Below are 13309 nucleotides of genomic sequence, written 5' to 3'. Positions count from 1 at the left end.
TACAAATTACATGTTGATGAAACAGATCAATAAATGAAAGAAAAAAGCATTGCCCATTGGAAAAGTATCACAGAACAGGAAAAGAAAAAGAAAAAAGGACAAATAGTATTTTTGCCTTGAACTTTTTTGCGTTGTGCCCTTTCTGTTGCAGCCAAAAAAGAATGAATTTGTCAATATAAAATAAGGGTAGGTAACTATTTAGTACGTTGTGTTTTTGTAATTGTAAAGTTTTATTTTGGTACTCTGTGTTTACAATAATGCTTATTTGGTATTCTGTACTTTAAAATCTTACATATTTGGTACCTTGTATTTTAAAATCGTACATATTTAGTACCTTAAACTCAAATTTAATTAATAAAATTTTACCAATTTAATCAAACTGCTCTCAATTATGAGTTTCAATTTCAAATTTAATTAATTAATTACATTTAATTGATGACAGTTTGATCATATTGACAAAATTTTATTTATCAAATATGAGTTTAGGGTACCAAATATATATGATTGTAAAATACAAGATACTATATGAACATTATTGAAAAAAGATGGTACTAATGTTAATAATATAAGTTTTATTAATATATAAGGGTAGTTTAGTCTTTTAGTCTCTCATTATTTTGGCTATATATTTTGTTGCTCTTGTACTCTTATTTTCATCTCTTTTAACATAATGAAAACCTAGTCTCCCTTTTGATTCTCTCTCAAATCTCCTTTTATCTATTTTGCAAAATTATCAACTAAAATGATACTTTGCAAAAATAAAAATTACTAAATGAATAAATTATCATAAAATAATGACATTAAAAACTCAAGCCCCTTCTTCATTGTTCTAATAAATTCATCTAACTCGTGAAAACACTTAGATAATCTTGTTACGAAAAAACTACAATAATATTATCATATTAATTCACTCGTTTTTTGTTCGAATCCAATCCAATAATATCTCATCCACCAAACAAGATCTAAATCAATCTCTACATTTAAACTAGACACAAGCTGTCTAATTCAATATATATAAAAAAAAAACATATGTATTGAATGATTTTGATGAATAGGATGACCACAAAATTTTGAAAGTACAGTGCAATGAATTTTTATGCATATATATATATATATAATATAGATAGATTTCAGATTCACATTTGAATTATTTGTGGGATCCACTTGGATTACTATATCATATCCAACACTAAATGTTGTTCTTTATTTTAGCAATATTATCTATTTTATTTTGTTTTTAATTAAAATTTAATTTCTAAACAACCAGACAAAGAAGGTAATAGTATGGATGGTGACTATTAGTAGATTAGAACTATTCTTTCCTTCTTCATAAAATAGTAGTTATCACTTGAAAAGAAAAAAAAAACAGAACAGTTAGTCAGGCACGGCAATGCCGGTCTTGAAAATAAAAATAAAAAATATTTCAAAAAATAATTAAAAATTTTAAAGTCTATTTTTTTTTTACTTCTTTTGTCTTCTTTTCTTTCTAACTCCATTTAACATTTATTATTTTTTTCTTAATATTTGAAATTAAATAAGAAAAAGTAAAAATAGAAAAGAAAAAGAAGTAAAAATATATATTTTAATATTTTAGTAATAATTTAAAAATAAAAAATCTATTTTACTAAAATATTATTAAATATATTTTTTACTTCTTTTTTTTCTTATTTAATTTTAAATATTAAGAAAAAATAATAATTCTTCAATGGAGGAGAAGAAAGAAAAAAAAAGTAAAAATAGGAAAAAGAAAAGAAAAAAAGTAAAAAAATATATATATTTTAATAAGAAAATATATTTCATAATTTTTTAGTAAAATATATTTTTTATTAAATATTTTTTCTATTTTTACTTATTTAATTTTAAATATTAAGAACAAATTATAATTTTTAAATGGAGGAGAAGAAAGAAAAAAGTAAAAAAAAAAATAGATTTTATCATTTTTAAGTTATTTTTTATTTTTTTAATCTTTTGAAATTATTTTTATATCTTTTATTTTTTAATTACTTTTTAAATTTTAATTATACACGTGCCAGTAACGTGTCAATGCCACATCACTATCTTAAGTGTCAAATCATCACTTTGTTAACCATGTATGATGAAAACAAACAGAAAATGCACAATAAGATAACAATAATAGTTCGAGAGAAATTTAAAACAACACGAAAAAATTCAAGGACACAATAAGATAGTGGTAATAGTTCAAAGGACAAAAATCATATTTATGATTTTTAAATTGTATAGTTGAAAATAATTATTCATTATTGCGTGTAAATGTTATATGCAACTCTATCATTACTCTCGTAACAAGAAAGTACTTTAGATATTTAAAGAATATATATCCATAAATTAAATAAAAATAACAATCAAACCTCTCCAAAATAAACAAAACATAATTTTGCCTCTCAATTACTTTTCCCCCTTTTTTCCATTTGGTTTGGTTGTATTTGTAGCAAATGTTTTGCAATCACATGAAACATAAAAGTCAAAATAATATTAAGTGGTACTTTTGTGTTAGTTGTGAGCTTAATTACATACATATTCACACACATGAAATCTCTTTCACAACTATATGGTTTGTACTTTAGTAGTACTAAAGTTCAATTTTTGCACCATACAATTGATGGCAACATATGATTCTTATCTTTAATTTTCATTACTTCAAGTTACTTGCTCCTTTGAAAATTGCTACAACTACTTGTACTAAAAATTGTCACATCTTGAAGTTTTGCTTTTCTTTTTTTATTTAAAAATTTAAACATTATCCAAAATCAATATGACTCTTGTACAACATATAATAAATGTGTGCAATCATGATTTTTTTTTCACACTTACTTTTTCTCTATTCATTTTCACTACTATGTCATTCCTGACTTAATTTTTTTTATATGACATATTTTGTAAAATTAATAAATTTTTGTTTTACTTGGAACATCTCCAAAGGTGTTCCTTAAATTTTAGTTAAATATAAAGTGAAAAGCTATTTTAGATGATCAATTTTGTTGTTCTCTATTTTAACTAATATCAATTAATTTAGTATTTATTGTGATCACATTTTGGTTTCATAAAAATCTCTAAATATAATTATGTTTAATGAAATTCTAATAAATTATAATAATAAATTACTTATTTTATTGTGTGTATTCTAATATACTTTTTTAGCTTTCTAAATAGGGTTTATACATTTTTGGACCCTATATTTTGTCTCATTATCTGTTTGGACTTTGTATTTTGTCTCATTACTTGTTTGGATCTTGTGTTTTGACAAATTATATTTTGGACTATATATTTTGTAAAATGGTTCTAATAGAACCCTAAACCCGATTTTGATCAAAGTTTTAACAACTGAAATCACAAATAATTTATCAAACTAACAATTCAGAACAAAAATAAAATTATTCTGCTTAAAAATGGTGTTGTTATATTCAATTCTTTTCATCAAAATTGAGTTTAAGGGTCGATTTGAATCATTTTACAAAATATAAGGTCTAAAAATAAATTTTTTAAAACACAAGATCCAAACAGATAATTGGAAAAAACACAAGTTCTAAAAAAGTATACTCTTCTAAATATAAAAAAATAAAATTAAAAATCTTATAAAACTATTTAAAATAATAATAATTCAATGGATCTATGTTTAGATATGATCAACCACCTAAATATGTTTTTGATAGTACTAACCTCATCCTTACATGAGTAAAAATCTAGATCGATGCCTCCACGACCCATGCCTTATAATTTATTGCCCCCTGAGTTGGTACATTTAAATTGAAATAATTTATATATATATATATATTTTTAAAAAAGGCCATATAAATAATCTACAAACTCATGAAAGAAAAATTAATGAATCATGTTAAATTAATTAATAATAAATATTCCTAATAAATTGAATGAATGTACTAATAATACTGTTATACAACAAAAATAGCTATAATTACTCATTTGAAATAATCATGTAGTCCTATGATTTCATCAATTCATAAAGTTATCAATTGAAATGACCAAAATATATATATATAGTAATATATGCTTAAAAGTGGAAAATATCATTTTTAAAACGAGTGCCTTGTCATTGTATTCTAGGCTCTTTGTGAAGTGTTCCTGCTCGTTGAATTTGCTTGGACTTGAGGTAAGGAAGTTAGATAGATTTTATGATTTTATGCTATGAATGGTAAGACTGTTGTATGAATGAATTATTATGAATTATGAATGTCATAATGTGATGATATGTTGAATATGATATGTTTATGGATGTTAGATACATCCAACGAGTTACTATACATAAAGACGTAACTCTTAGGGCAGACGCGCCGAGGTTATTCAAGGACCAGAGACTCTTGTTTACCTCATAGGGTGACATGGACAACTAGCGAGCCATACTCATCATGTATGCTGTATGAATGTGATATGATGATATGTTACGAAAATGTTATGATTTGCCATGATGTTTTAGATGAACGTTAGTGTTTGTATTTGTTGTATTCTTACTTGCTTATTGTTTGTACTTACTTACTGGGCTTTTAGCTCACCCCCTTACTTTCCTTCCAGGTAGCAAATATGATTTCTTTATGGCATGCGTGGTGACGTGAGGAGTTCTATCATCATGGGGTGTATGGCGTGGGGTAATCCTATGGACGGAATAACGATCATCGTAGAACGCCATTTAAATAATGTTTTGTTTTAAGAGACTTTCCTAAATTATCAGTGGGACTCAGTTGTTTAATTTTGTTTCTTTGAACTTTGCATAAAAATTTATGTTTTCTTTTAAAACTAATGGCGCCAGCTTGCATTGTTTTAAGCAAGTCCCCACTGAGACTTTGATAATGAGTGGTATTATTTTATAAATTATGTTATGCGAATGTTTTACAAGTATTAGTTTAGGGCGTTCTTTACAATAATAGAGACAAAAAAATATATATAATTTTTTTAAAATAATCTTTTATTTAAATAAATAATAGACAAAAATATATTCACCATATTTAATGTAAAATATATTGACTTGCCTTGACACCAAGCAACACGCTCAAATATTAAATAATTGAAGTGTGACTACTTCAAACTACTTAATAACTTCTATATATAAAAATAGTGGGATTTATTTTGAGTATGGAACATGGTTGACAATGGAATATATATATATATATATATATAAAAATATATATACTAAAGCACAAACTTGTTCCTTTTAATAAATAATAAAAAAAAATGGGATTGATTTGATTCAACTCTAATGGGACTACAAAACACCAAAGCACAAACTTGTCCTCACCCTTTTTACATCCTTATCCAATCCATTTAATTCAATCCAATCCAATTCAATCCATTTATTCAAATTCATTCCAATTGTAATTAGATATTTATTTTTTTGTAATTAGATTGAATTTGATTGGTTCAGTATAATTGGATTGATTTGAATGTTGCCCATCCCTAACTTCAAGCACCATGGGACTGCAAAACACCAATTTGGTGTTGATCCAACACCATATATCACTCCAATGAGACTAGAAAATTAAATACATGAACGGTGCCACGACATTATTGATATGACACTGTTCACCATGGCAAATTTTTTTGTTTTGTTTTTGTGTTTTATATTAATATTTTATATATAGAAATATATGTATATTATTTAATTTGTAAGATAAAATAATATAATGATATAATGTTTACTTTGTGGAGAATATAACAATGTTGAAAATATTTTTTGGTGTAATTTTTAGTGTTATGGCTGGATTGGAAAAAAAAATATGGTGTTAAAATTACCTCATTTTGATGTTGGTTCAACAAAATTTTAGTGTTCATAGTTAAAGTTGCTCTGAGTGTAATAAAAAATTTGTGACTAAATGCTACTTTTAGTCGTAACAATAATAGACAAAAAAAATATAATTTTTTTAAAAATAATATTTTATTTAAATAAATAATAGACAAAAATATACTTACCACATTTAATGTAAGTGATATTGACTTGCCTTTACACCAAGCAACACGCTCAAATTAGTTTGTAATATTAAATAATTGACAATGGAATATATATACATATCAAAGCACAAACTTGTCCCTTTCAATAAATAATAACAAAGAATGGGAAAAAAGTTCAATACAGATCTGAATTTATAATATGATGACATTTTAGTAAAACATCCTAAACCATCTAAATGTAAAATTATTTTACTTGTAATTGAAATTATTATATTATCCAATTAGCCGATACATTAGAAACTAAAACCTTAGTTATATATGTAGCTTAATATTTGATTTTGCCTTATTGTCACTTTATTTAAATTTCTTATAAAATGAATAAATGACTTGTTCAGTCATAAAAACATCCTAAACCATCTGAATTAATGTAAAATTATTTTATTTGTAATTAAAATTTAATGTAAATGATGTTGACTTATTTTGAAACCCAAGCAACATGCTAGAAGTTTGGGATATTATCTAAAATTATATTTTTTTTCCAAAATAATAAATAGAAGAAAATGAGAGGCGAAGCAGCTTACCCTCTTAAAACCAAGCAATACGCTGGAAGTTTAATACTTTTATTTGTTTCATATAATTTTGAATATTGGAATATAACTTATCTTAAAAGAAAAAGACACTTATATCTAGAAAATAAATATGTTCATAGCTAAAATTACAAGATTTTTTTAGTTAATTTATTAAAAAAATTACTTTGTGAATTTGTTATAAAACAAAAAATATATATAAGAAACTTCAGATATAATTTTGAATACTAATAACAATTTTCTTTAATCAATATTTTGGAGTTCGGAAAAGAATTTAAAGTAATTGTAAACATCAGAAATAATTGAAAAAAAAATATTAATTGAATTTTTAAATTTCAAGCTCCAATCAATCTCACATTACTTTCAAGCCTTAAATAAACGTTGAATCTTCCTTTATGAAATTTCTTATCAACTGAACCAAATAACACGTTGTTATTTAATGTGTCTGGGTGGGCAGTGATAAATCAAGGAGAGACGTGAATATAAATTTGTATTTATTTATTTTCTCTCTATATATATATATGTATAGTTAGATGAATGTGAGGCATTCAGTCATTGCTTATAATATAACTATTAATCACTTTGAATTCTCAATATGATGATTGTGATGCTTCTGCTCTTGCTAGTCAGTACTACTAGTCATGTTGTTTTGGGTAGTACTACGCATGCATCTGGGGTTTCTCATCAAGTTCAAAATTTCTGTATCGAAACAGAGTGACAAGCTCTTCTCACCTTCAAACGAGGCCTTATGAATAAGTATGGTGATCGTGATGAGGTCCTACCATCTTGGACAAGCAACAACAAAGATTGATGCACATGGAAAGGAATCAGGTGCGATAACTTGACCAATCATATTATCATGCTTCATCTTGATCCTTATATTACCTACTATATTGATGGTAGTTATGGTGTGACACCTATTTCCGGTGAAATTAGTGCCTCTTTGGTCCAGCTCCAATATTTGGAGTATTTGAATCTTAGTTACAATGATTTCACTAAAATCCCAAAGTTTATAGGAGCCTTCACAAATCTCAAATATCTTGATTTGTCAGATAATTCTATAACTGGAAATATTCCTTCAGAACTTGGAAACCTCACCAAGTTACGTTATCTTGATTTTTCATGGAATTATATAACTGGAAATATTCCTTCAGAACTGGGAAACCTCACCAACTTACGTATTCTTGACCTTAGTCACTATAGTGGTTTGACTGCTAATAGTTTCAAATGGCTTTCTCACCTCTCTTATCTGAGAATCTTTAAACTGGGTGGTACAAACTTCAGTAAAGCCAAAGACTGGTTTCATTCATTTAAAACAGCTCCCTCCTTATCAACCTTAGAGCTAGTTTATTGTCAATTTCCAGAGCTAGATGATTCCTCTTTTTCTCATATCACAAACTCTACCAATTCTATCACAACTCTCGATGTCTTTAGTGCATTTGGGTCTACAACAGTTTCTCGCTTGCTTAATTTGAGCAATAATCTTGTTGATCTCTCTCTGGATGGTTATTATTATTTCAATATCGAAAGTAGTCCTATTCCAATTCCAGATTCTTTTGACAATTTGAAATATCTAAGGCATTTAAATTTGGGTGGATTTGATGGGGAAGTGCCGAAATCTATAGGGAGTCTTTGCAGGCTTCAAGAATTACATTTGTCCTATAATGAATTCAATTCCACCATCATTGATATCTTGGAAAGCCTCCTTGATTGCAATAACAACTCGTTAGAAATTCTTAATTTGTCTCGGAATAGTCTAATTGGACCACTGCCTAGAGATTTGTCAAGATTTTTGCACTTGAGAGAGTTGTATGTATCAGACAATAAGTTCAGTGATACTTTACCAGAGAGTATCGGCAAGCTCACTAGTCTTGAGTTATTAGACATTTCCAATAATTCTTTCAGCGGATTTGTCTCTGAAACACACCTTGAGAAACTCTCCAAATTGAAACACCTTGACTTATCTTCCAACTCTTTAACTTTGAAAATGAACATCACATGGGTTCCTCCTTTTCAACTCCAATATATCAATTTGAAATCTTGCATGATAGGTTCACAATTTCCTTCTTGGCTTCAAACACAGTCAAATATTTCATATATTGATTTATCTTCCAATCTTATCAAAAGCACCTTGCCAAATAGTCTATTGGAATCTAATAATAAGTCTCCATACGTTGATTTAAGCTCTAACAAATTTCATGGATGTATCCCACCAAATCTTCTTCTCAAAGCAAGTGTATTATTTCTTTCCAACAATACTCTCACATGTTTTGAGCCTCTCTTTTGCGATCAAATTGATGGAACAATGCAGCATCTTGATCTTTCTAATAACAAGTTATTTGGAAGCATTCCAAACTGTTTGTTCCATTTATTACGACATTTGTCCTATCTCAATTTGAACAACAATAGGTTGTCTGGTGTGATACCAAGCTCAATAGCTTCCTTGTATAGAATTCAAGCACTAGGTTTGAGGAAAAATAACTTGTCAGGAACTTTACCATCATCCATGAAGAATTGTACACAATTGTCACTTCTAGATGTTGGAGAGAACAGCTTGGCAGGAACTATACCAAAGTGGATTGGGGAAATACTAACAGATTTGGTTGTTTTGCAACTAAAGTCTAATCATTTTTATGGAGCAATACCATCAACTCTTTGCCATCTACAATACATTCAGATTTTGGACATTTCCCATAATAGGATATATGGAGCTATCCCATCTTGTATGAATAATTTCACATCCATGGCAGAGAAATCTGAAGAATATGATGGTCGTAGTGTATATTTTGAGAAGTCAATAATATGGAAAGGGAAGGAATATGAGAATATACAAAATTTGAAATTATTTAGAGTCATTGACCTTTCAAGTAATAAATTGATTGGAGAGATACCTATAGAGTTGACTTATCTTGTGGGACTAAATCAGTTGAACTTGTCGAGAAATAGTTTGGGTGGAGCCATACCTCAGAACATTGGGAATTTAAGTCGACTAGAATCACTAGATTTGTCTCATAACAATTTTAGTGGAAAAATTCCTACGGGCTTGGCAGAATTATCTTTTTTGGCATACTTGAATCTATCATTTAATCATTTGTCAGGAAAGATCCCCACAGGTACTCAATTGCAAAGTTTCGATGATTCTTCATATGTTGAAAATTTTGGATTATGTGGACTTCCTCTTTTGACTGAATGCCGTGGAGATCATGCAACTTCTAGAAATCATGAACTTCATCAAGAATGGTTTGATATGTCATGGTTTTTCATTGGTCTTGAATTTGGATTTGCTCTTGGTTTTATTGGAGTTTGTGGAGCTTCGTTCCTAAACTTTTATCGAAGACTTGCTTATTTTCGGTGCTTAAATATATTTGAAGATTGGCTTTATGTGATGATAAGCGTTAAAGTTTCTAAATTGAAGAGATACTTCAATGCTAAATGGTTAGTACTTTTGTTTTCTTCTTTTTATTACAAAATATGTATATAATGATTCCTCAAATAATCATCATAACTATGAATTCTCTTGTATTTTCTTAAAAAACAATTAATTAATGAAATATTAATGTATTTCATCTTCGTTATCACAGAGTCATTTTTGGAGATCTCATCTTGGAGAGCTGTGGAAATTAATGGACGAGAGAACTCGAAAGAGAAGAATAAAAATTTAGTGATTGCTCATTAAAATTTCTTTGAGATATATATGTGTACTAGCTAGTCTATTTTCAGCTATATATATAGCATGTTATCATTTGTATTTCTTTTTTGTTTTTTTTCTTTCTAGTAAAACACTTTATATATGGATATGATATTTTATGTATGAAATAAATAAATGTATCTTTTTGTTAGTTGAGTTTTTTTGACATTGATTTGGCTAAATGTGTACCTTGAACTTTAAAGATAAATTCAGATTAATGAGATCAAAAGTGTATAGACTACTAGGCATGCATATATAAATATATATATATTTATACCATTTGAACCCGACACAGTGAAAAGTCATTACACTACTGACACATTCCTCTCTTAGAGAATAGATTAAAGTGTTGCCATGTCTTATTGATAATAGATAAAGACATGAATATGACTTTGTGAACGAGCAGACGGTTTAGAAATTTTCTTAAATTTATATAATATTAATAATAATAATAAACAATCAAGTAAAAAAATTCATTTCAATTAAATATTTTTTAAAATATTGTTCAATGCATATGCGTTAAAGGATATTAATCATTGCATTCACTGAAGTTGTGAAAGGAAGGAACTTGGCTTAAACGGTTGGCTAGTGAACTTGGATTTGAGCAAGGTAAGACTAATGTATTTTGTGACTGCCAAAGTGCTATTCATTTGTCTAAAGATAGCATGTTTTGTGAAATGACGAAATATGTGAATGTTAGACTTCATTTTATAAATAAAAAAATGAATATTAATTAACAATTTTAAAATTTTAAGTAAAAATAAAAGATACTAACTAAATTTGGGTACTACATGCAACGTGTTTTGAACAAAAGCCTTTCATATATTCAATGAATCATTGAAAAGTATATAACAATGATGATACAAAATTAGTTCCTAATCTTAAGCCATTCTATTATATATATATATATATATATATATATTACATTAGATAACACCAGCCGAGTTAATTAACTCAGCAAACTATGACAACTTTTTTTCATACATTTTATGAACAATGAAGAGCAATATTTAGCTAATTTTATAAAGTTTTAAGATGTGGATTTATCGTCTCTAGTATTAAAGATAAAAAAAAATTTGCTAATTATTGTATAACGGAATATATTTGAGAAAATGAAATCAAACTGTTTATTAACTAAAGCTAGCCATTATTAATGGATACAAATTCACCAAAAATCAATATTACATCTAAAGCCAAAAAAATAGAAATAAACATCTGAAACTGCTAAAATCCGAAAAAGAAAGAAAGTAAGACTAAAACTAAATTTTCTAATAAAATACTTATTTCTAAATTTTAGTTCATGACTATTGGTCGTTTCATACTCCATGCATGAAGATTCTCTATAGTCACAGTCTCACTTCATTTGTTAAACACATACAAATGCGCATCATTTCCAATTGCCAAACCTGGATAAACTCTGGATGTGATACATGTTTTTCTCTTTTCTCCAAAGCTTTCAACAATAGAATGATCAATTTGCATACACACAATTCATTGTATATGCATGGTATCGAATGTGTATTAAGACGAGTGCCTTATCATTTTACAAAATATAAGGTCTAAAAATAATTTTTTTAAAACACAAGATCCAAACAGATAATTGGAAAAAACACAGGTTCTAAAAAAGTATACTCTTCTAAATATGAAAAAATAAAATTAAAAATCTTATAAAATTATTTAAAATAATAATATTTCAATGGATCTATGTTTAGATATGATCAACCACCTAAATATGTTTTTGATAGTACTAACCTCATCCTTACATGAGTAAAAATCTAGATCGATGCCTCCACGACCCATGCCTTATAATTTATTGCCCCCTGAGTTGGTACATTTAAATTGAAATAATTTATATATATAAATATATATTTTAAAAGAAAAAGATCATATAAATAATCTAGAAACTCATGAAAGAAAAATTAATGAATCATATTAAATTAATTAATAATAAATATTCCTAATAAATTGAATGAATGTACTAATAAGACTGTTATACAACAAAAATAGCTATCATCACTCGTTTGAAATAATCATATAGTCCTATGATTTCATCAATTCATAAAGTTGTCAATTGAAATGACCAAAATATATATATATATGAAGTAATATATGCTTAAAAGTAGAAAATATCATTTTTAAAAAGTTTTCTCAATTATAGGATAATAATGAAAATATTTATTATTTTTCATCAAGTGTTCCACACTTCTTTTTTTTTTCTTTTTTCCCCTACATTTTCTAGTTGGTTTTATGATAAGTCAATAACTATATTGATTTTACAAGTAACTTTTTGTAGTGGAAACATACTAATATCTTTAGTGATGATCATAGCATGATTATAGTCTAATCACATAATTACAATAATGTGTGCATTTGATGATCGAAGTTGATACTTGTTGGAGAGTTTTTCTCTTAGTCAAGAAAAGTTGACTTTTAGCTGGTCAAAGTTGAAGAATGATGATATTTTTTAGTAACCAATCTAATTAAAAAATTACTCTTGCTTTATTCTGAGAACAAATCCAGTGTGGGTTTGTTTGAGAAAAAATCACACATGGAAAGTATGTGGATATATTCAACAATTTATAAGAGTATGAGTTACTCCACTCATTACCAATTTGTTTTGAGATGGAACATCATGCTTCTTACCATGCACTATATTCCACATTCTAACATAGTATCAAGAGCCAAAGAAAACTCTAACGAGTATGTATCCGATCCAAATCAATAACCGGTCCAAAAAGATGGCCAAAAGAGCCCTTTGTGATTCGGAGATAGTGAGTCAAAAAGAGCCAACGAGTCACTTGCGATCAAGCCGTCCAAGATTGGTGAGCAAAAATAGCCACCATCTTGAGAATGGATGTTAGAGAAAATATATGTGTAGGTGTATTCAACAATTTATAAGAGTATGAGTTATTTCACTCATCATCAATTGGTTTTGAGATGGAACCTGTTAGGTTACAAAAAATAACATGACACGTTTCAAAAGATTGAACATCCTTCAAGGCCTCCAGCAAAAAAACGATTGGTTCCATGAGAGCAGGGTCGTGCCTAAGTATAGGAGGATTAGGCCCATGCCTAGGCCCCACACCCTAAAGGGTTACTAAATTTTAGAAAAATA

The 13309-nt window shown here is 27.5% G+C and overlaps 1 protein-coding gene across 1 annotated transcript; it reads left to right on the top strand.

The window, feature by feature from the left end:
- The first annotated feature begins 7343 nt into the window (after positions 1 to 7343).
- LOC133781524 (receptor-like protein EIX2) lies at positions 7344 to 10345 on the top strand. The gene is made up of 2 exons (XM_062220560.1): positions 7344 to 9941; positions 10088 to 10345. Coding segments are annotated over exons 1-2 (2577 nt in total). The 5' UTR covers positions 7344 to 7365; the 3' UTR covers positions 10089 to 10345.
- The last annotated feature ends 2964 nt before the right edge of the window (positions 10346 to 13309 follow it).

This window comes from Humulus lupulus, chromosome 6 (genome assembly GCF_963169125.1).
Source record: "Humulus lupulus chromosome 6, drHumLupu1.1, whole genome shotgun sequence".
In the NCBI taxonomy this organism is placed as follows: Eukaryota; Viridiplantae; Streptophyta; class Magnoliopsida; order Rosales; family Cannabaceae; genus Humulus; species Humulus lupulus.
This window is presented reverse-complemented; position numbering and strand designations above follow the sequence as displayed.

What these genes read in the sequence shown, in the direction of transcription:
- LOC133781524 (XM_062220560.1), top strand. Translation starts at nt 7,366, where the DNA reads ATGCTTCATCTTGATCCTTATATTACCTACTATATTGATGGTAGTTAT.